The sequence below is a fragment of the Acanthopagrus latus genome, chromosome 19 (assembly GCF_904848185.1).
Source record: "Acanthopagrus latus isolate v.2019 chromosome 19, fAcaLat1.1, whole genome shotgun sequence".
Lineage (NCBI taxonomy): Eukaryota > Metazoa > Chordata > Actinopteri > Spariformes > Sparidae > Acanthopagrus > Acanthopagrus latus.
Window position 1 is genome coordinate 20,451,714 of NC_051057.1, and position 25,169 is coordinate 20,476,882.

A 25,169-nucleotide genomic window follows, 5' to 3' on the forward strand; every position below is an offset into this window, starting at 1 on the left:
TGGTTCGCTGTGTTGTTTTTTTTGGGTCGTGCATCTTTTTTTTTGTCAGGTTTTAATAAAACTCAGAAACATTAACGCCGTTGCTTCACCTACTTTCCTGTGATTGATAAGCTGAGAGAGCGAGAGAGAGAAGCGGCAGTCAGTGGATGGAGCGCTGACAGATGGAGCAACGACAAAGAGATTGGGATTGCATCCGAAAGCGTGTCCATTTATTGATTTTCCTCCACACACACACACACACACACACACACACACACAAGCATATCATCATATCTCATTCATTTATGTCAGCAGTTCCCATGGCAACTTGTGTTCATACAGGAGGCTCTTGAACCCGTCACTGTGTCTGTCTCCGTGTTTTACATCGCCAGGCAGGGGGTAACATTAATGACTTGTATCTGTGGCAACACCAGCGGCAGTGTCATCAATACACACCAATTAGAAAAAAAACAGTCCCTCAGTCTATACTGGCGTTGTGTGTAGTCTGTGTGTGTGTGTGTGTGTGTGTGTGTGTGTGTGTGTGTGTTGGGGGGTGATTAAGTGACAAAGAGAGAGGAAGTGATAATGAGCAGCGATGTCCTTTTTCTATATGTGTGAGTAACATCATGAATCAGGCAGCTGGCAGCCCGACTCAGCCTCTGACATTCATTATCAATGGCAGCATCGACCACTGCCGTACATTAAAAAAAAAAAAAAAAAAAAGATGAAACAACCCTTGTTTGATTTTTTTTTTGTTACTTTCTCTTACCGCCACGTTGCTACAGCATCCTGCCGCGTCTGACATCCAGACTAAACATTTCTGAATTGTTATTCTTCTTCTCTAGTTTTGACAGTTAACAACGTTTCACTTCTAACTTTTCAAGCTCAACTCTAATATTTCAACGCTGCTTCTATAGAAAATAACAAAAAAAAGAACAACAAAAAAAACGTACAGGAATAATCCAGTTAGCGTTAGCATCTCAGAACTAAGTGAGGCTATCTCAAGAATTACACCTACTTCTTCTCTCCCTTTGAAGCAGCGAAGAATCAAAGCTTCTGCGAGCGAGTAGGAGTGGGAGTATAGTTAGGTTTTGATTCCGAGAGTGTAAAAATCTCACGTTTGAAGGTTTCAACTGAATGCAAACAGCCAGTGTTAATCACAGACTAACACGAGGATCAGTCCCTGAAGCCAACTTGATGCACTGTTAGTAGAGCATTTAATAATGAGTCTACCGCCTGCCTTCGTGCCATTACTTCACTGAACTGCGATAAATCTTCTTTAATGGCCGGTGTAAAGATGACAGCTACGGTGATTAAACCCCTGATTTGTCACCTGGACCCCGTCCCTGTTAAACAACGCCACACCAATCTGCACAGATGAGTAAATCACGTCACAAGGGGGGGCAACGATAGACCTCAACAATCTGTAAATAAAAAGAGATTAGACGCAGACTGTGGCGAGCGGGTCAGTGAGGAGGAGTTTTTATTCCTCGAGTGTTTGACTTTTATTCCACTGCTTCTGAAGGAAGATAAAGAGTCGTTAGGAGAGTTTTGTTGCACTTTATTCTTCTGTTAAAGTATGTTTGGTTGTATTTCAATATTGCAGGCAATGTTGCAAGTCAATAAGAAGAATTGGTAATACTGGCTTTTAACAAATTATTGTGTCAGCCAATATTGGATGAGCCAAAAACTACGGTGGCCCTGAAGTGCAAATCACAGGAGCAAAAAGAAAAACACATTAACTTCTACAGGAAGTTGTGTTTTGTGAGTTGTAGTTGTAGTTTTTGTTATTTGCTGTTGTTTTTTCATGTTTGTAGTTTTTGTGAGTTGCTGTCTTTTATATTTGTTGTATTTTCCAATTTGTTGTTTTTGTGAGACTTTCTTTTCTTCTCTTGTTCTTATTCTGTTTCTGATTGGCTGTTGTGCTTCCTCTTTAGTTAATTAGATTTTTAATTTGTATGCTGTGTATCATTTTGTCTTCATACTTGTGTTTTCCTTTTTTTTTTGCTGTTTTACTTGCCGTTGTGTTGTTTTTGCATTTGTTGTCGCGTTTTCTCTTCATTTAATTTGATTTCCAGTTCGTGTTCCCTATTTGTTATTGTATTTTTGCATTTGTTGTGTTTTCCTGTTTCCTATTCCAGTTTGTGGCTGTATTTACATATTTGTCGCTGTGATTTGCACTTTCAGAGCCACCGTAAAAAACAGACACTCAAATCTGATTAATCATCTATAAGCTGTCCAAATTTCCAATAGAATTTCCTGTTTATATACATTATCACACTATACAGTCTTATTATTTATGGTTTATATACCCGTAGTTTGATATATGACTACATCTGTTTGAAATAAGATTTTTATCCAAAGCTCCCAGCCCCCCTCCGGTTATATAAAGCCTGCAGATTTGTCAGGCCGAGCAGTAAATGGCTCGCGAGTGGATGTCAGTTTGCAACAACATCAAAGTGCTGCAGCTATTTCTGCCGTCAGAGGCTCAAACTTGGTCGGCTGCCCAGACCGCAACACACCGCGTCTTTTCATGTCCTTCAAGTTCTCCTCGCGTGGAGACAGTGACGAAAAGGTGAATGATCCCGAGACACACGTCCAATCACTTTAACATTGAAACTTGCTGTCAAGGAAATCCACTCAGCACACACTGACGTTCAGTCCAGTCGTGCAGTTCTTGTTTCTAACCAATAGAGGGCAGGACATCATGCCTTCAGGGCCTGTTTGAGTTGATGTACATGTTACAGATGGGCCCAGTAATCACACGGATTAAAATTTAGCTCTTTTTAGATGTGAAAATGCCTCTTCTCAGATATCACGCACTGAACTTAAAGCAAATCTGCTTTTCCTCAGGCATTGCCGAAGTCATCAAGCTTCTCCCAGGTTTTCTTTACAAAGCTTGCGGCACTCAGTCTTTTTTTTTTCTTTTTTTTTTTCCAGCGAGCATGTGCTGTGCATCTGCATCCGTCTGCATCCATCTTCTCTGTTTCTGGCCTGTAAACTGTAATCAAATCTCGAGTCTCCACGAAGCCACGGAGATGACTTTACTGCGTTTTTCATCTCGTGCCCCTCCTTGTGACCTCCCTCCTCCATCACCCCTCCATTTACAGCGCGCTTCCTGGCCTCATGAGCTAATGTCTAAATGACATTTAGAAATTATGAATGTTGCTGACCACCGAGAGGATGCAGAGAGAATGGACAGAAATAGCAGAGGGGAAAAATAGGGACAGATAAATGAATAGATGGAGACACAGAGGATGGAAACTGTGGAGTAAAGCACACTCAAACTCTCTTTCATAGACTTTTAAATCAAACTTTTAAACATTGTGCTGATATTGAAGATGTTTGGTGTGAACTTATTCAGTCTCCTTTAATTAAAACCTCCAAAAAGTAACTGAAATTGTTAAGTGAGTGTTTCTGAATCCTCATGCAGATAAGACAGATAATAATGTCTCGTGGGGATGCCAAATTGCACAAAAATGCAAATCTGACATAATGTTGTTTTGTAGCCGCTCCAGTCAATATTTTATGTGTTTTGACGATGGTTTTTGGTTCCCTCTCACCACATTCATCAACCCAGTTTTCAAACTGTGAGGGAGTTGAGCAACTAGCTGGTGAACATATTGTGAGTATTTAACAACCAGATATTCTTCTGAGGAGAAGGTGGAGACCAAAAACAGAGCTAAAAGAAGAGCGATGATTGGATTTGCTGTAGTTATTTTTCGCTTACTCATTCACCCTCTCAGCTCGATATGGTGACAATCCCTCTTGTCTCATTTCTTAGATGCACATCCCTGACTCCATTCCTCGCATACTCTCCTTCTGTCTTAATCCCTCCCCACTGAGATGTGAGAAGAATAGGCAAAGGAACAGACAAGAGGAGGGAGGATTTCAGGCAACAGGCGCTGAACAAAATGAGACATCTGTGCTTGTGAGCGGAGCCATATTTTCAAGCAGCATCAATTAAATATGTTGTGTGGCACAGCGGCATCACCTCTCCACTGTTTTGTTGTGGTCTGCTGCTGTATTCTAGATGAGAACAGAGTTTACGACAACAGAACAGTGTTTACGTCATCTTTAATTATGTTCACATTGATTTATATTAATGCGCAGCTTATGTGTAAAGCTCCTTCCCAGTTCCTCGTGTTCATCCAGCCAATCAGCTCCTTCCCTGTTCCTCATGTTCTTCCAGCCTATCAGCTTCTTCCTTGGTCCTCATGTTTTTCACCCTCATCTGTGTTTGTCCTCCTTTCTCTGATCCTGGTGTTCCTTGCATTGCCGGTTGCTGAACAAAACTTAGTCTATTGCATTCCCTTTTGCCTCCTGCATTTGGGTCCAATCATGACAAAAACGTGCTTTCTTATCTGGAGATATCAACATGAATAAACCATGATGTACGAGAAAAACAAATGGTAATATGTTTTATATATTTAATGGTCTCATATTTGAATCTTGTGAATGAATTTTCTTACAATAACTTCTCTCATTATCTCTTAAACAACATTTCCTGTAGGAATTCTTTTAAAAGTAATTTTTTGGAATATGTATTCTCAACCAACCTATATGTTTAATCATAAAAACCACAATGGAACCAGTGAGGTTATATCACATAAACCAAACTAAGACTGGAACCACTGACAATGTAGAAAATACACAAACATCATCTATATTGGGACCACTTCAGGGACAATAATTGGGGTTAAATGTTTCAGTCTGAAAGGTGAAAATTTGCAACTGAAATGGGCTCCATTATTCAAATGTGTTCACAGATGTGTCAGGAAGACAAAAGTTTTAAAGTGAGGCATTAATTACAGTAATTTCCATTTAAATTAATGACTTCAGCCATCACAATTTGAGTCCTCCGGGCTGAGGTTCCTCTACTTGTGTAGATTTGCTGCGTTTGAAGTCACACCTACACTCTGAGATTCTATTTAAATTAGAGGAGATGCCAGTTCTGGGTGTTCATGAAGGTTTACAGTATTTTGATTTAAGACATTTTCAGTTACAAACTTTCCTGGATCGTACATGCGTAAGAGGTCTGTTGGAGGTCTTTTACACTCGAGGATGGTCGATCTGCTGCATCCGACATGGACGACCATATCTGCTCGCCATCACGGCGGATAGATGGGTAAATAAATAATACAGAAGGAGGGGAAATAGAAATGAAAGGACAGACTCTTTATTAATGGATGGCCTCCACCAAAACAGATGGACTGGGGGGATGGGAGGGGTGGAAGACAAGGAGGGTTGGGCGGGTTCCTTCGGGGGAGTACGAGCTCATAAAGAAAAAGAGAAGAGAGGCCTTATTCAAGAATATCTGCGTCCATGTCGCTCTCGTTAATTATGGAGGGAGAGATGTCAAGCAGACGGATGACAGCCTGTCCGAAGTTTGAAAATCTCCACTATGCTTTGCTTTACTGTCCCCCTCATCCATCCGTCTCATACGCCTGAGTGTGTAAAAGTGTAAGTGAATTTGTTGGCTGCAGTTTTTTTTTTTGTCCCCCGGAGGATTTCCCTGCCTTTTTGTTTTTCGTTTATTTTTTTTTCGCCATCCTTCGAATCTGTAGGTGCAGAAAATAGCCTGGCACACTTTCAAAGGGATCCATTCATTCTCTCCACTTTCTACTCACACACACACACACACTCACACTCACACACACTATTTCTGATTCCTATAAATCCTTTAGCGACACTAATTAGTACTTTTGTTATCAGAAAACTGCCCCGAGCCCCCTATATCTCTGCAGTCTTTCATTTTCTATTCTGCTCTTCCCTTCTCCCCCGGGGAGACACTTACTCATTCATTTCACCGCCGCTCATCTCTCACTGGACTGGTAATGGGGATTAAAGGCTAATTGAGGCTTAATTGAATAATGGATAAGAACATGCATAGGCACATGGACGCAGATGTTTTTTTACTTTTAGTTTTGATCTAACTTTTTTCCGAGGAAGCGTTCGTCGTGGGAGCATTGTTTTTCTCAGAGTGATTAACCCGTGGTTGCATGTTAACACCTCGGCTGAGCGGTTTGCCGATCGAGACCTTGAAGACGAAAGTTATTTTGAGCTCGACTGCTTCGATTTAATCTGCAAGATTTTGCCGGTTTATTTTGGTAAAGGACTCCCTTCTTGGCCCGCTAAAAAAAAAACCCATACTGTTGAGCTTTTCACGACCATAAAATCATAAATTCTCTGCAGACAGGAGGAGAAAAAAAGCAAGTCATCATCCTTGTGCTTGATGGGATAATCCAATTATCTTTATTGAATAAATGAATTATATAGGCGTGTCACCAATACATAATATGGAAACATGACACAAAATTGATTTGTTTGTCATTGAGAGAACACTGAAGCTTCTTCCAGCCCCCATCCAGTGTTACCACAGACTTAATGAGCAGATTAAAGGCCCAGCAGTCTCCTTTTGTATGCATAGACAACAGCAACCTAAATATGCCTGATTTGTTTTCATAAAGATCCGTGAATTATGCCCTGAGAAATCGACAAAAATGTCTAAAGATGCTTATCTGCCCACGTGAAAGAAAGTGAGAAAAAGATTCCTGGTTCTGTCCCTTTATCGGGATCTGCACCAAAAGTTAAAGGGGTCTATTCTGGGCCGAGACCTGGCCTCCATCCAAATTCTGTGGAAATCGGTTTAGTATTTTTTTAGCAATCCTGATCACAAACCAACAGATGAGTAACAGTAACAGGTGAAAGCGAAACCTCTTCCTTCATTTATGATGCTTATAGTCAATAAAATGCTCATTAGCTAACTAGTTGCTCCAGCCAGTCCATGTCCAAAGCTCCCATTATAGCAATGTAATCACCAACACTCCACTGGTGCTCTGGGCTCACAGTCCAGGATGCTAGCTGCACTGCTAACTGTGCTAAACAGTTAACGGCAGCTATAGCTAGCAGCAGGTAGGGAGGTTACCCTATTTGGTTTAAGCATGAATTCGACAGGTGGTCAGTTTTTACACTTTGCACATTTAAACAACAAAACATAAAATGGCTCTTTTCAACTCACTAATTATTAAGTCAAAATCTTCACTGTATCTGCTAAAGCTGAAGCTAAAAGTGTTAGCGCCAGAAATGTTTTGTGGACAACGAAACATCACACGACTTTACGTCAGCATGAGGGGCAGCAGATACAGATTCCTATAAAGGGACATTATCTGACACCACGATACCGTGAAACTTATTTTTCTGAGACACTCACCACTCATAATTTTGCAGCCTTTCTTGCCAAATACCTTTCTTCTGAACCTGAGCAGCATGCAGAGGGAGGACAGAGAAAGTATTTTTGTTTTGTTTTGTTTTTTTTTTTTAATCCAAACAGCCTTTAATTCAGATTATCTGGGGAAAGGACGGAGCCATTAGTTGGTCCCATGCAGACACACTAAAGGCTGTTTGGCTGTTTTGGTTTCATCGGTCTTAAAACAAAGCCGGACCAGCAGAGAGACAGGCAGAGCGTGATCTCGGCCTGTCTTCACTCATTATTTTTTCCACTCTCCCTCTCTCTCTCTCTCTCTCTCTCCGCTGCTCTTAACGCCACTCGGTCAAACACCTCCACACCATCAGCAGATTGGGAGTCAGCAGGTGTGTGTTTCTGTGCGTGTGACAGAAAAAGGAGAGCGTGTGTATCGTGTTGTGTATGTCTGTGTGTGTGTGTGTGTGTGTGTGCGCGCGCGTGCTTTTTGGGGGATGGGTGGCATCACTATTGCCATGGGAACCACGGATTGTAAAAAAGAAAGTCTGGTTTCTATGGCAACGTGCTACACAACAGCAAAGCCTGAGAGATGCCTCGTGCATCTGCAACCAGGCTGAGGACACTTAACGTTATGTATAATTATATTGAGTCAAATCAGGCAGCTGCTCAGATGCTGCAGGATAAAATCTGCATTTTATCCTGCAGGAGAGGCGGTGAAGATGTTGTCGTAACGCCCCTGACGAAAGGTTTTTAATGAATTAACACCAACAGAGTATTATAAAATACGACTCTTTGGTTTTTTTTTAAATATGTTTTAAATGATACTAGAGGCTTCAAATATAATTACAACCCTCCGCAGTTAAGGAAATAAATATTAAGTAGCATTAGTTTTTTCAAAGACAAACCAGGAATTTCATAGAAATTAAAGCTGCACTAAGTGGTATTTCTCAATTAAATTGTCCGTATGCACACGAACATGCACACAGCAGGACACTCCTGTTTACCGACAATGGCAGAGCAGGGTATGCTACCAATTCTAGCTTGTAAGGTGGCGGCTAATACGACCAAACAGGTCAAGCGAAGATGAAAAGAAAGGCAAAGAGAGTCGTGCAAGCATAATGACGGGATTGCTAACTGCAAAATGGACAGGAAGTTAGCTAAAACAACGGCAAAGCTGACAGGATCTTCAAGGTATCTTTAAAGGTGTAGTTTGTTCAATAAGGCCAGAATTCGAAGGAAGCTGCTGCTTTTTGCTAGCTATCTTTGGTTATAGCTAGCTACGATGAAAATATAAGACATGACCGTGAGATTAGTCATTTTTCTGGTGTTGTACGTCAAAAAAATGTATCCACTCTTAATTCACACTGTTAGCTCATGGGAGAAAGTCTTTTTAGGGCTCCAGTGCATCATGGGACGATGTTTACATGGTTTAGCCACTACGAAAGTTGGCTTCAAAGCCTTGAGCTAGCTTGTTTGCATTGCTAACTTCAGTAACCAACATGGCCGCCAACTTGACACAGAAAAGGTACTAGAAAAGATGACAATCGAAACAAATCTGCTCATATTGACGACTGCAGTTATTTGAAAGGTAGGCTCATTAGTTATGTGAGCTTTTAATGTACATCAGCAACTCTGTAATGTTTAAGTTTGGGGTTTTGGTGAGCGTTCCACGGGATGACGTCAGGACTGCGGGGGCTAGCATGCTAACTTCAGTAATGTTAGCTTTCTCTGCAATAGGCTACACGGATGTCTCTGAAATAAAGTCAATACACTCTGGTGATAATTTTAGCTTAATTTTTTTTGAGTGTTTTAGACTAAATTGCTCCTTTAAAGATGCTACAAACAACCCACAGAAATATTAGCCCCTATGTTTCGTTTTTAAAAGGCAAACATTATTTTTTTTTCAATAAATATTGTACAAATTTAAGTATAAAACATCCTTTACTTTGACTCTGACTGTATTTAAAATATGATATATTGTTATAAATCTCCCACACAGGCTGTCAGTCACTGGTGGACAGAGGGTGTTCGTTTCTCTGCATTGTACCGGCGCGGAACGGAGAGGGGCGGGGTCGTGAGGGCGGTGCAAGAAAGAGAGAGAGACCTAGAGAAAGACAGAGAGGTTGGGGGAGAGAGAGAGAGGGGAGGGGAGGGGGAGAGAGAGACGGTCCCCCGGTTTGGAAAGCCGGTAACTAGTGACGTGCCTTCTCAAAGAGGAGAGCAGTCGCTGCTGGGAAAGCAGCCCGGTGGAAGATGAACCGGGGCTCCGTCAAACCGCCGGGGCGATGAGGAGCAGAGGACGGACGACAGAGAGGCTTCTGCCGCAGAGGAAACCCACATAAAGCTGCTCTGACAACCCACCATCCCACCACCCCACCCACCGCGACCACCCATCACACCAGGCTGAGTGTGTGTTTGAGGAGGAGGGGGGGAACTTGATGCAGGGAGGAGCTGGACGCACGGACAAGGAGCCGGCAGGAGAACATCTCGGTGTGTGTGTGTGTGAATGCGTCTCGGATGAGCTCCGTCATCACCGGGTCGCCCTCCCTCCCCTCCACTCCCCCTGTTTAGGTATGTACAGCCTGGCTTCAGTCAGCCACAGCGTGTCCTCAGTGCAACCTGTCCGAGTGCACAAACACAACTCCTGACTCGGTGCTGGAGCTTTTTCTCTGCGTTTCTTTCTTCTTCTTCTTTTTTTTTTCTCCCCTCCTCTGTTGCGCACAGATCCATGCAGCCGGAGCGCAGCAGGGTTGTGGCTGTTAAATGTAAAGTAGGCTGTTAGTGTGCTCTGAGCAGAGCAGCGCTGCCTCATTAACAGCTCTCTGTCTCTGCGCTCCTCCAGCGGATGAGAGAACCCAGGGCGGAGCGGCGCACCTGTGACCGGAGGAGGCTCGGATTCCTCCCCGGCTGGTGACCTCCTGCTCCGGGGGAATAAATCCCTCCCCGCGCCTCCAGCAGCCCGACACAGACGGCGCCCACCGATGCGTCCGGCGGCCCCTGATGCTCGGCAGTGCTCCGGGGCTTTCCGGTCGGTGGGAGAGGCTCGAGCCGCGGCCGCGCGCTAGGATGCTGCGCCAGGTGTTGCACGCGGGCCTGAGGACCTCCTTCCACGCGCTGGGCAGGTTCGTGGCGGGCCACCCGGTGTTCTTCGCCTCGGCGCCCGTGCTCCTCTCCATCCTGCTGGGCGCCAGCTTCAGTCGGTACCGCGTGGAGGAGGACGTGGAGAGCCTGCTGGCGCCCAAACACAGCCTGGCCAAGATCGAGGGCAACCTGGTGGACAGCCTGTTCCCCGTGAACCGCTCCAAACACGCGCTCTACTCAGACCTGCAGACACCGGGCCGCTACGGGCGCGTGATCGTCACCACGCGGAAGGGGAGCGTGCTGGACCCGGTTCACCTGGACACCATACTGAAGGTAGCACACGCGCATGAACACGTCTGAAAAGACAAAGATAAATGAGGAGGGATCAATAAAAAGTGCTGATACATTTTATATATATATTTTTATCTTACTTGTTTGGCTGCGTTAAAGGGGCATTGTGTTGTTTTTGAGGAGAAACTCAAACTCGAAATTTTAACATTTACAACATTAATGAGGTGATTATACAAACTCAAGTACATTTATTCCATAAGTTAATAAATGAGCTGTTCTCATAGGAAAATAAGGTCCCAGAATTCTTGTTTTAATCTAGAAAGGAGGCAGGGTCCACCACATATAAACAAAATAAAACATTGTGTTGTCCTTTATGCTCAGTTTGTTTATTCGGTTTATTCACTCATGGAAATGAAGAGAGTTTGATTGTTATTTTGTCAATGAAGGTAAAAATAACATACATAGTGCACACATTTTGGTGAAGGTGTTTGCATTTTTCTGATTATTGGTAGCTACATAGCAAAAAAAGTAAGAATACACTTCCTGTATCATCCCTTTTAGAGCCCTACTGATATACAGTTGTAATTGGCTGATGTTAGTCTCTCCATGTCTAAAAAGTCTATGAACTTAAACGGGCTCTGACAAACAAAGTGGGATCAATAAAAAGTGCTTTAACCCTCATGCAACTGTTGATGCATTTGCTGTTTTTCTAACTTTCATTGTTGGATGCTTTGGCATGTGTTTGTACTTTAGATTTACCAAAATAAAAGCACCATCAGTATCTTTCTCCTCCTCGGTCGGCCTCGCCACCAGTGTTTGTGTGGAGCTGTGTTCATATCCTGCAGATGCTCCTTCAAATGTTTCGCATTGATTTTTGTGTGCGCCAAAACACACAATACAAATTCAGATATGCCACAATACAAACAGTCAAGTGAAACACTAAAATATCCGCAAGTATTTTTGAGTAGTCTACATGCAGAAAGCTCAGTGATAAAATAGCCTTCAACTAGGACAAATGCTCATAATAAGTGGCATAATTTATGGCTGTCTTGCAACCTCAGAGACTCAGTTGGCACACATTTGTACACAGCACTAGAATATTTGACGAGGCATACACTGATCACCAGGGCTGGTATTGGCAGTTTTCCGTGTAAAGAAAGTGAGAAAACAATTCCTGGATCCCGTCCCTTAAGAGTGGGACTGATATACAGTAAGCTGTACAGTTGGTCTCCTGCAGTCATCGGTGAATACATTGTCCAGTATGTGCAGATTATTTTTCTGATACTGCAGAAAAACGTGTGGGTTTATTTGGAATGATTAAAGTTTGTTGTTTCAGTGCACTGGTGTAATTTTAGACGGTAACGTAACGTACAATAATCACATTTGAGGGATCGATATCAGCCCAAAAAAACAAGTATCCAGGGCCAAGTTGCGTGGAAGCAACAACAAATGGACACGGATGAAAACACAACCTCCTTGGTGAAAGAAAAAAATAGGTTGTTTTGGCTCTAATGTAGCCATTATTATATTGCCATTTGCCACTGTGTTATCTCACCCAATGTCCCATCCACAACACTATCTTATTGGTTACATGTCACAAGTAATAGCCAATCGACAGTGAATACTCTGAATCTGCAAAGTAACTAGCAATTAAAGTTATCATGTAGTGGTGTGGAAACACTGAATTAGCAGGAAATGGAAATGCTCACATGAAGAACCTCAGATTTCTACTTAAGTGCAATACTTGATTAAATTGTAGTCACATTTTGTCATTTTACGGCCATTGATTTATTATTTTCAGATACAGTTGGTCCATTTTAAAAGTTTTTTTATGAGCATTAGACCTTAATGGACCAGTAATACGAGAGGCCATTAATGGGAGTGCAGCAGCACTACAGTCCATCAGGGCAACTGCAACATGTCGTGTTTTAATATCTCACAACGACTTTGTAACTTCACTTGTCTTCTTCTAAAGTTTATGATAAATGACATTTCAAGTTGTCACATGTCACATTGCAAGTCAATGAGTTTTTCACAACAAAAGCCTTGTTTAAAATAAAGGGGTCCACTTAAACACTAGAGGGCTTTTAATTTGAAGCTGATAGAGGAAGCATAATTCGGTAACTGTAACTGGGCAAACAGGAGCAGGGAGTCAAAACAAGCCTTCATACAGCAGACTACTAAAAATGTGTTTAATGCTGATAAGCTGCAGCATAACCTGCGTTACTGATGATTTTTTTCTCTTGAGGACTTCAGTCTGTGTACATCATAACAAGACACAAGCACCTCACCACATATGGAGCTGAGCTAATCGGCTATCTACTATGTAGCCACATGTTGCTAGTTCAGTCAGTTGGCACAAAACCAGAAACCTGCTGGACCCTCGTTTCAAGAGGTCGACATATCGGTCGATCCCTGTTTTTGACAATTTAGCTTCTGGGCAAATACACCATAAATAGAGCTGCAATGCATCTGCAGAGACGACTTAGAAAACAAATCAATTGAAACACACACACACACACACACACACACACACACACACACACAGAGGTAAAGGTCAGTGTCTGCAGGCCAGAGCACATATGCAAACTGTCTTCCTTCTCCTTCTCAGTGATTGAGAGTCATTGAGCAGAGCAACGCTGTCGCATCTTAAATAACCCCGGCCACCTCTTTAGTTATGAGGCAGAGCAGTTTAATTACAAAGTGGAGTTAGCTGCTGGAGCTCTGAGGCCTCCGTCTCTGTGTTGGTATTCCTAAACGGATTTATGAGTATTAGCTCGACACCCCTGGAGCAATCGGCCAAATGATTTCATGAAGTTCTGCGGTTGTAATCAGAGCTTGCTGACTAATACGCTAGAAACAATCGGCTCTATAGTGTAGGCTGTGTGTGTGTATGTGTGTTCACATACTGCGTCCATGCATGTGTATGTTTGTTAAATATGGTTATTGTGACCCACTTAACATGTGTCCTCAGAGGACTGCCACCATTAGAGACAGGCTGCTTCAGAGCTGTGCATCATTTACTGCGACCAGGCTGTGAGACACGCGGTGGTGCATAAAGAGAGCTGTGAGAGGAAAAAAAAAAGAAAAAAAAATCCCTGTTACATAATCTTACACTCCCAGCCTGCCTTGTCGACTTGTGCATCAGTCTGTGAGTTTCCTACGCTTCCCCAAATGTCATTGGACAACCCTGTGAGAATAGGTTTGAACCTGTTGCATGGGAAGACAATAAAAGCGATAGCCGGTATGAGACAGAAGTATCACCGTCACAGAGTTGTGAGTCACGCCCAATGATTTCATCCAATTTCAGTTAAAGGAAGCAGTAACTCTTCCTCTTCTATTATGGAAATGATCCTTTTAGATGATTCATTGGTGTCTGTGCGGCTTTGTGAGTCAAAGGATGGTCTTTGATTCTGAAAGAAAAATCAACCTTACCATCGACTCTGTTGTTCAGGGAGGTGAGTTTTCTTGTTTGTCCCGTCTTTGCTGGAAATACCTTGGTGTAATGTCACTTAGTATCCAATCATCCAGAACAGTACACAACCGGAGAACAACAGGGGCTCAGAAGTGCAAGATGAATCTTTAACTGCTCGCTTAAGTCGTGATTCTAAGACTGCCGGTCTGTCAGTTGGTCCAGACTGGAATATCTTATCGACTGTAGGGTGTGTTGTCAAGACAATTTGTACACATGTGCAGGGTCCCCAGAGGATGAAGCATCCTGACTTTGGCGAACATCAGCTATCTTTTTCAGAATTGCTTGAAAAGATTGCCTACTAAAGCGTTGCCTTAATTGTCTGCAAGTATTTAACTGTTTCTCTCTCCGTGTATCTGTCTGCTCGGTCGACTTTCTTCATCACCTGTACATTTTATAAAGTTGCCAAAACACTTCTCCACAATTATTGTTAATTACATAGCCTGTCAAAAACCCACTGAGTTAAAGTTGTATCAACCAGGTGCACTAACAAGCTTGGACAAAACAACAGCATACGAAAACTGGTAGTACCAAAGAATGTCCCTCTTTCTCAGTAAACGGGCAGATTGTCCAGCCGTTAATCAATCACAGTCGTTCTCTTGGATGGATACAAAAAACAAAAGTAAAAAAATTTTAAAATGGGACACCAGATATACCTGGGTGGTCTGCCCAAGTGAAGTATATGTGTGGGAAACACCAGTGTCTAAATTTTAATGTCCAGTTCTGTGGTTTATGAAAAAAACGAAAACGAATAATATATCCCCATCAGCCTCAGCTCTACTTACCACTTATTATGTTATTAGCAAATGTGAAGATTAAATCATTTAACCTGTAAAACATACATGTTTAAATTGTTTTGTGAGCATGTTAGCCGCTAACATGGCTTTAGTTTGGTTTAAAGATGTTCACTCGTCTTTCACCCTGTCATCACCACTACCACCACAGTGGGGTTCAAGATAACATCCTCAATCCAAATGTTAATAATAGAGTAATAATTAAAACGTATAACTCCCAAAGTCAGGTCTTATAAAACAGGAATTATCGCTGGACAAGAACTGAATCTGATCAGTTAACGATCAGAATGTGTTCATAGATGTAGTTATTCATCTAAACTCAGAATGGGAATCGGATCACAAGGGTGAGGATATCTGCAGTTAATATAAAAGATTGTGACTTTGAAGTTAATTAAGTGATCTGAGGCACCTCGATAGGATATTTTAGTGTCTCACCAGGTAGTTGCAATAAATAATAATGACAGATTGGGATTTATTGGCAGTAAAAAGTGAGGAATTTGGGTAAACCTCATTACAGGACGGTGGAAGGAACGAACTTTGAAAACTCATTAATTTTCAGGTGACATTCCACACACACACACACACACACACACACACACACACACACACACACACACACACAAACACCCTCCCTCTCCGAAGTCAATGCAGTATTCGGAGGCAGGAGAAAGCTCTGTCCATGATCACTGTGGCACAGACTGGCATCAGGCCTGTTGCTTAGTAACCAGCACTGTGGATGCTGGCACTGTTGTCCTCTATCTCACACACACACACACACACACACACACACACACACACACACTCGCCCACATCTCCCTCTCTCTTATTCACGAGTACAGCTAGAAATTTGTAGCACACGAAGACAAATGAGCCATGTACACTGTCATCCTGCAGTGAAAAACTTTGACGGAACTTTTTTTTGTGCTCTTGCTGCAGTTTGTTCATGCTTTCATCACTTTGTTATTAAAGTTTTTTTGATGAATAAATCATGACTATATTTCAACTATCATCTTCGGCTAACTGTCTTCCGTGTTCGTGTGTGTTTTCTCGTCACGCAGCTCCACAGGCGGATCTACCAGATGCAGGTGACGGACCCGGCCACGGGCCTCAACAGCTTCAACTACTCCTTCTCCTACCTCTGTCTCCCCGATGACAAGAATGTCTGCATCATTGATGACATCATTCGTGCCATGGAGGAAATCCAGTCAGCTCGCACCTCCAACCGCTCCATCCCCATCCTGCGGTACCCAATCACGCAGCTGGCAGACGGACGGCAGGCGTACATTGGCCACCAGCTGGGCGGGGTGCAGGGTTGGGGTCCCAGTGGGATGGTGCGAGGCCCTGGGACAGGAGCCAGGGGGGAAGGTGTACGTTCAGCCCGGGCGTTGCAGCTCACCTACTACCTCCAAGTCCGCGGCGGCCTGATGGACCGGGTTGCCAGCCAATGGGAAAACGCCTTCTGCACTGAGTTGCAGCACTTTGCAGCGTTGCATCCTAAACTGGGGCTGTACCCGTCTACTTCCTCTTCTCTGAGGACAGACTTCCAGTTCTCATCGGTGCTGGCGCATCGCCCCTTGCTGGCCAGTCTGGGGGTATGTGGGGTGCTGGCCATCCTCTGCTGCTCTATGAGGGACTGTGTGAGGTCTAAACCCTGGTTGGGACTGCTGGCTCTGCTGTCGATCACCCTGTCAGGCCTCACTGCTGCTGGGATACTCAACCTGACCGGGACCACCTACAACTCCACATACCTGGGCATCCCTTTTGTCATGCTAGGTAGGTTCATCAACAAATACACAATATATACTCTTAATTCTATATATCCATGTGTTCATCTTCTATTTGTCTGGCACTGGCCTTTCAGTTGAGAACATTTTTGGATTTACACTTAAACTTGTTGAGCGCATAGAGAAAAAAAAATCCAAAAACATTGGATCAAAGCTCAGACAAATCAAAGGAAAGTGCAGCTAACACATGCCAGGTTGGAGCAGTGAACATTGCCATTTCTTTCATATTACAGTGTACACCGTCTGCTTTTTCAGTACCTGTGATGGGTTTTGCAGATGCCAGCCGCAGGCTGGAAGCCATTTCAAAGTAGACAGATCATCAAAATGAGTGACAAGTGGCAGGGCATGGACCTGGTGTACTGGGAGAGAGAGGATGATGGTACAAACAATACATTTTGTGACTCAGGGCAAAAAGTTGATAAAAAATAAGACATTTTTTGGTTCTTGAACTGGAGTCTGGTACAAATCCAGAGCTGGAACCAGAAATGTTCAGAGTAGAAGTAATGCAATTACTTCAGTTACGAATGAAAGCAAGATGATGAACGTCTCCAGGAAGAGACAGTTGAATTGTGAGCCTGTATGCTCAGTTCTGACGTGGTCGGAATACACATCCTATGAATCATTAAAGTTGAAACAGAGAACCCCCTAGCATATCAAGATATTAGTTAAAAATTCTACGAGGTAGCTGAAGACAAACACATTTTTGTTTCTTTTGTTACTGGCCTCCTCACAGCTCCTGGTTTGTTTTCTGGCTGCTAGTGGTAGCATTAACAAGATGGCTACCACTCAATACCACTTTGACCTAGAAACCCTGATCTCAGCGCTATGATGAAGGCAGAGTAAAACATCTGTTTATATTATTAAGTAGAGAGAGGTTGTGACTCACTGATCTAGTGGAGAGAAGGCCAGTTTTCTAGCACTCTCTACTGAGCGAATGGCTTTTGTTTTACTCTCCCTCTTCCCTGTCTTTTTATCCTCCATCAGTGGGGTTCTTTTACTTTTGCAGTGTCGAGTTTCCACAGTTATTCCAGCTGTTCAACGGTTACCTGGGGAAAGCGACCGGGGAAAACAGTGCCTCTTCTTGTTTTGGTTGCTTCCGTTTCTTCTCCGGGAAGAATCCCACTTGGTTGCAGACAGAAAAACACAGTGAAAGTGAGACAGAAAAGGAACCAAGCTAAACACGAATGGTGTCATTATACAACCACTTCACTATATTTTCTTCATTATAATAAGCTTAGGCAAACAAAAGCTGAGTATTTTGACTTTAACAGTACCTCATAGCAGTTTCGCACTTGGGATGCACCAATTGGATTTTTTTTTCTTCCAATGACAAATCAAATTCAGTACTGATCCACCACCGTTGCTCTCTTTTTCCTGAATCTAAAATAGTGACTGTCTACGCCACTGTGTGAAACCATCTTCATTTTTTATGGACGGCAACATTAGGCCAGGGATCACTGTGGCACCAGAATCTGAGTCAGCGGCCAAATGTGACTCAGTGGATGTAAATCACAGCAGAAACACAGAATTTTATAAAGCAGTGAAGAAACTGTTTTTACTGCAGATCGATCAGATCATGGCTTTAATAAGGTGAGTATTCTCCATCTATATGGGGTTCAGACTTTGTTTCAAAGATTAAACATAACTCATGGAAATATTGCAGAGTTGACGTCAGAGTACTTATGACCAAATTCCTCAAAGGGCCGGGCTGCAAATGTGCAGGGTCGACACTTTCAGTTAATTATCGGAGATAAAATACTTTAATAAGATTGTAAGTCTTACACAGGCTGCAGCGGTGATAAACTTGAGGTAAATATTGCTATTTTTTAATGACTGTGGTTTGGGTATAATCTTCTAAATCAAAACGTCTTTGCTCACAAAGCCACACAAGGTATTTAAGCAAATCACTGCGTGGGCTCCTGCAATCCTGATTATTCAGTAGCTTGAATCTGGAATAGAGATCATAAAATATGCAACTACCTTTTATTATTTACTAAGGTAAGTTGGGCGTTTAGTTTGTTTGCACAATGATGAAATGAAGGAAAGGATTTAGGAGCAAAAAAAAGTAAACCAGAAATGCACAAAATAAGAATGAAAATGAGAGAATGAAATGAAATGCACGCCACATGTGTGAAGACGTTGCAGTTTGTCTTGAGTAAATACTGTAGGATGTGCTGTACATGACCCCTTACGCACATGTAGAGTATACCATAATTACTCTGTGACGTGGAGGAGGAAAGGCTGCTGTTAGTCTTAAAATAACTGTAGAGAGAGAGCAGAAGAGACGGGGGAATAGAGACAGAGAGGGGGCTCGATGAAATATCACTCCAAATGGGGATGGAGGGAAGGATTCTCTCAGCAGAAAACAAAGTTAAAGCGTAGTTAGAGGGAAGGAAGGGAAGCTGGCGGGGAGGATTTTTCAGAATCAAGTGGGCAGACAGAAGAAGGTGGGAGGAAGTGTGAGGAGCGAAGGAAGGATGTGGTTACACAGCAGAGAAAGAAGGAATATAGAGTACACGTTCATTTTGAAAAATTTGCTCTTGTACCAACATTTTGCATCTTTTCTCTTTCAGAATCAAACAGAAGAAGTGTTTTTACATACCGCTTATCAAATTGCAATGACCAAGTGATGTGCTAATGGGAACCAAAAATGAAAAATTGCCTCAAATTGTCCCCGCCTGGTGTGGCCTCTCGTATCCGGAAGTCATACTCACTGTAAATCGCCTCCATACCTCCATACCATATCCGCTGTCTTCAAACTGGTGTCCGTTTGCTTTGAAGGATGTGTTTGGTTCTGTTGCCAAAGTGAAAACACTTACAAAAGTTGCTACAAGCCAGCCAGAGATTGGGCCACTAGCTACATGGCTAACAGAGATAACAAGCTAACAGCAGTTACTAGCTAGCAGCTACAGATCAAGATAGCTACCAGCTGTTAGCGGTTAATGTGGCGAAATGATGCCCTCTAAATATTGACAAGGGACCTTCGACAGGTGTTCCTATGTGATGCACTTAATAACTGTATATTATCAAGTATCTAAGTTATATTTATATTGTAAATGAAAAAACTAAAGCCACCCTACTGTTTGTATTACAGTTTAAAGTGTCTGAAATCCATTTCGTGACACATCAGTATTATAGAGGGACTAAAAGCATTCTGGCAAAAACACTCATCTTTTATACATGGGTCTGTCCACATGTGTCTGAACCTGGATGTGTGTGGCTATCTGTGTGTATGTGTATGTGTGTGTGTGTGTGTGTGTGTGTGTGTGTGTGTGTGTGTGTGTGTGTGTGTGTTTGTCCGTGAGTGCACATTAGCCTGTCTCAAGCTCTGGTAAATATCAAAATCCTCGGGCAAGTGCTCTCTTTCTGCTCTCATCTTCTCTCTCCTCCACATTAACCTCTTTACCTCTTTCACTGTCTAATTCCCTCTCTTACACACAAATACACACACAGACACACACTGACACAGACACAGACAGCAGAATCACAGATCAGCAGACTTTCTCAGTTGCACCCACGCCTGAAGTGTTGGTACGTTGTGCCTCTGCTAAGGTGTTAAGCGTTACACCATGGTGAGGTCACTGGAGAGAGAGGATGGGGGGAAATTTGTGCCACCGGTGACTCACGGGTGCCATGGCAACCACGGGAGAGGAAACCATTAAAAACCATCTGCTGCACATGTATAGTATAAACATGTATGTGCAGACACATGAGACTGGACTGGCGTTGCTCTCAGAGGACATCGATGTGAATTATTGAATCAAAAATGTTTAACACATTAATGTGATTACTGAGGTTTCCAAGCTACTCAGCTTTTGTTTGCAAGACCTCACGTTATCCTCTGGGAAACTGTGTTGAGCATATTTCACTGATTTTTGTGACATTCTGATGTCCTGCTGCTGCAATGTTGCAATATCTCAACTCTGATTGTTAAAGTCACAAGAAAACTGCATTTCCATGGTGTGCTACATCCGTCATTCCCACATATTTCCAGCCGGAACAGGATTGAGGTGTGAAGTTATGCAGAGAGACCAGTTCAAAAGCAGGCAGGAGGAGTTATTACACTTCTTGTGCAACGTTGTGTTTCTCCAAAATGAGTAAATCAAAGCCAAGTGGGGAGCAGTCAAAGCATTCTAGAGAAGTGTTGGTTAGAAATTAAGAAGCATTTATGTCACTTCTTTAGAGGCTGCTGGAAACAGGCTGTTCAGTATAGATTATCTGGTAGTGTGAGAGGATTAAAGATCCAGTCTTAAGCTTCCTGAACTGCTCACAGACTCATTGAGGCCGCCCAGATAATAGCAAACATCAGATCTGGATAATTACAGAGGTACTTTACAAACCCCAGACCACAACACCCAATGAGTGAGGCACCCCGGAGTGTAAACTGTAAACATTCTTGCCCTTGAAGCTAACGTTAGCGAGCATACTACTGTTGACGGTGTCTCCCCTCTCATCCCGACTCGTTTAAACTTTTTTTTCAAATTACAGAAATACACGTTACTGCAGAAAGTTGTTGTACCACAATGATCTCCATTTTGTTTACGTCTGCTTCCCCACAGGAGGAATCACACGTGCAGCTTCAGTCTCAAAGCAATGAGGCCACGCCCCCACTTCTGCACAGAGCACTGTTAATTCAGAATGCATTAATATTGAACATGTAGCTTGTCCACATTACACCCAATCAGACACTGCACCTCCTTTGGTCCTCAGCAAGAAACCAGCCAAGTGTGACGTAGATCGGATGAAGGGTTCTTGAGATATTCGATTAACAGACATAGAATCCTTATAGTTGGATTGTAAAGTCAAAGGGATAACTGTGTTTGAGAAAATCTTCATCTCACCAAGCCTGATTTTTATGACGGTACAGTTGAAAGGTATGCTATTAAGCTGCAACGTTAGCGAAGCGTAGCTTAAGTTCACTTTAGCTCAGTTCAGTGGCAGCTTCTCCCTAAAGAATAGAAATACATTGTTAAACTTCTTCAAACATGGAAGACTGCTTCAACAAACCAAAACTTCTCCTCTTAACTTATTATGGTGAATTAGTTGCGTCAATGAAGACTAATATTAGCCTTCATTAGCAGTCATGCCCCAGCTGTGTGGAGGGCTGGTTCATGTAGCATTCAGTGGGTTTAGTAGAGTTTTGTTTTTGTGTGTTGGAAAAAGCTGCCTGCTGCTGTTGGAAACAAGGTTGATGAGAGCCACCAGGGTGTAATCAAGTCATCCAAGGAAAAAGGAAACAGGTTGTTTGGAAATTAGCTAGTTCTATGTTTGGAGAAATGCTAAATTTGTGGGCTGTAAAACCAAATCAGTGAGTTTGAACCAATGTCTTTTACATGTAGTCATTTGATCCCTTCTTGATTTAAACATATTGATTAGTGCAGCTTTAAGTCATTCATTCTGGGTAAATCGTTAAAATACCACAATCCCCGTTAAGCAAACTATACTTGTAAGGTTTCATTCCTGTCCCTGTTTCCCATCAGGTCACGGGCTCTTCGGCTCCTTTGAGATGCTGTCATCGTGGAGGCGAACGCGGGAGGACCAGCACGTGAAGGAGCGCGTGGCGAGCGTCTTCGAGGACGTCATGCTGCGTTTCTCCGGCTCCACCATGCTCCACCTGATGACCCTCGGCCTGGCCGCCTCGCCGCTCACCAACATGGAGGCTGTCCGGCTCTTCTGCCGCACCGCCGCCTTGGCTGTCACCATCAGCTACGTTTACATGCTATCCTTCTACAGTTCCTGTCTGGTGTTCACTGGATACTTAGAGACCGGGTACAGGCACGGCTGCTTCTGCCGCAGAGTCCCAAAACCGGACCGGCTGGACTCTAAGCCGGCCTGGTACAGGTGTCTGATGCACACTCGCTACCAGGACGAGGCTCAGATGACCAACCCGCCGCACGGGGTCGGGCACAGTCACGCTCACACACCGAATCCTAATTTAACTCACACACATGCGCACACGCACCCGCACACGGTGAACAACCCTGCTGTGCACGGACACAGCCATGTGGCCAACTCCACACACACACATCCACATCCACACCCACACCCACACACACATTCCCCGGCCAACATGGACCCTCATCCTCAGGACTCTCACCTTCTGCTGGGGTGCGTGAGGCGCTGCTACGGAGACTGGATCACTAACACCTACGTCAAACCCTTCGTGGTTCTGCTGTATCTGGTTTACATCTCGTTTGGACTGATGGGCTTCCTGCAGGTGAGGCAACAGAGCAGTCATGTAGTTCTCATGGACGTCTTATATTTTTATTTTATGTTTAGCATCTTCTATTACGCATTCAGATGGGGAAAAGACAGGTGAAACTGCTAAAATGGTAAAGAGTTTTACTGTTCAACTGTTGGAGGAGGTGTGCACTCTACTGGGTGCCATTCTATTTGCGATATTTGTCAACTTTCCTTGTTCGCTTGTTCAGTCACTTCATGGTGGCGGAGCAGGTAGAACAATGTGAAAAAGGGATGCAGACTGATAAAGACCTTAATGTTCAGTACAACCTCAGACTGATATGTTTCTGTTGTCGACAGGTGGCCCAGGGTTCAGACCCCAGCGCACTGGTTGCCATGGATACAGCGACAGTACTGTACACCCGTGCCCAGCAGCGTTACTTCAGCTCGTACTCCCCCGTCATTGGATTTTACATCTATGAGAGCGCCCCCTACTGGAATTCCTCGGTGCAGCGGGACTTGCAGGAATACGCCAAAGGCTTCCAGCGAATCAGCTGGCTGGAAGCTTACCTGAACTACCTGTCAGACCGCAACCAGTCCACCAGCCAGCCGCGGGAAAACTTCACCCACACGCTTCGTCACTCCTTCCTCCGCGAGCCGCAGTTCGCTCACTTCGCCGATGACATCATATTCGCGGAGCGCGGTCAGGGCGAAGAGCCCGACGTGGCGGCGTCCCGAATCTTCCTGGTGGCCAAGACGACGGAGAACAAGCGCGAGGAGATGTCAGTGCTGCTGGACACGCTGCGACGCCTGTCACTGACCTCACGCGTCCGCTTCCTGATCTTCAACCCCTCCTTCGTCTACCTGGACCGCTATGCTGCAGCGGTCAGCTCCCCCCTCAGACACTCACTGCTGGCGGTGCTCTTCCTGTTAGGCTTGTCCTCGCTGGCCGTCGTGGAGCCGCTGGTCTCCGTGTGGCTGGGCCTCACCCTGCTCTCCGTCCAGTTCGGGGTGTTGGGCTTCATGACCTTGTGGGGTGTGGAGCTGGACTGCATGTCTGTGTTGTGTCTGATCTCAGCCTTGGGGCACTCGGCAGACTGCAGCGGCCCCCTCCTCTGCGGTTTCGCCTCGGGTCGGGGCGACAGCAGGACTCGCTGGGTGAGGGTGGCGCTGGAGAGACACGGGGTGCCCTCTCTACAGACGCTCATCTGCTACAGCGCCGCTCTGGTGCCTGTTGGCTCTGTGCGCTCCAACCTCACACGCACACTGTTTCGCTGCCTCACCCTCACGGCAGGATGCTCGGCCCTGCACACGCTTGCGTTCCTGCCCACCCTCCTCACCTTCCTGCCCCCATCCAAGAGCCGGGGACACCGGCCGGATGGAGAGGGGCAGAGGCAGGAGGTGGAGTGTGTTGAAATGAATGACAGCACTCGAGTGGTCGACCAGATAACTACCGTCTGAGCGTTTGTGTGATGGGATGTTAGCCGCTATGCATCCTGCAGGCAAGAGCGCAGATACTTGAGAGAAAGATAGGGAGGAATATATAGATCGAAGGTCAAGAGGAAACAGATTCAAATTCAAGTACAAGGTGGGAGGATACTTAAGACAAGAACAGATAAGGATCAGCAGAGGTCAAGCCTGTATGTGACGTCACCACAGAGGAAAAAAGTGCCACATTTTCACCAAAACTTGCTTTAGATCTGATCACATTGTTTGGCTACTGCTATTTGTTTGCCATATCAAGTTGCACAAATACAGCTACAATGACATGAGGCAATCATCTGTATGACCTGAAGTATTTCTACTTTAATGCTGGACAAATAAAATCAATTAAAGAAAACAGGCTCAGAAGTGGTTTTGGCTTTGATGCGGGTTATGCATTAATAATCATTTTTGAAATATTGGGAAAAAAACAGAGTGGTTTAGGATAATAATAATAATGGCTCCAACCTTTTCAGAGCGCTGTGGCTTTGAAGTAAAAGCTATGCATTTAAGGTAATGTCACATCAAACACTGACATTAAGTGGCTGTGTAATAATTTGACATGGGGTGATGGATCAAACACTGGAAACAAAACATTTTATTCATTTGGAAAACGTTAAACTGTTGCATTTAAGCCACAGTTGTTGCTGGATAAAATGGTCGGTTCATTTAAATTTGAAACGTCTCACTTGCCTCTGGTGGTATCATAAAAAGTGTGTCAAAAACATGGTTTTCATGCAACAGCGTCCTACTTTGGGACTCTTTTTACTGATTACCCATAATGACTTCTCTCTTGTGTCCCAGTGCTAATGATGCTTACTGTATGGGCTGAGTTAACCGACTGGCATCATTTTCTCACTCCTCTCCTGCCCCATATTTTTTTAATCTGTGCAAGTTTGATT

At 43.9% G+C, this 25,169-nt stretch overlaps 1 protein-coding gene across 4 annotated transcripts; it reads left to right on the plus strand.

Moving 5' to 3' along the window:
• The first annotated feature begins 6,294 nt into the window (after positions 1–6,294).
• ptchd1 (patched domain containing 1) lies at positions 6,295–24,629 on the plus strand. 4 transcript variants are annotated; one of them, XM_037079778.1, is made up of 6 exons: positions 6,295–8,374; positions 9,183–9,754; positions 10,026–10,597; positions 15,880–16,594; positions 22,086–22,822; positions 23,146–24,629. In XM_037079778.1, the coding sequence occupies exons 3-6, from the start codon at positions 10,184–10,186 to the stop codon at positions 24,244–24,246; spliced, it is 2,967 nt and encodes a 988-aa protein (XP_036935673.1). In that variant the 5' UTR covers positions 6,295–8,374; positions 9,183–9,754; positions 10,026–10,183; the 3' UTR covers positions 24,247–24,629. The 4 variants fall into 4 exon arrangements, with proteins under 4 accessions (XP_036935673.1, XP_036935676.1, XP_036935675.1 ...); XM_037079780.1 differs by lacking the exon at positions 6,295–8,374 and adding an exon at positions 8,404–8,771; XM_037079781.1 differs by lacking the exon at positions 9,183–9,754.
• Positions 24,630–25,169: the final 540 nt, after the last annotated feature.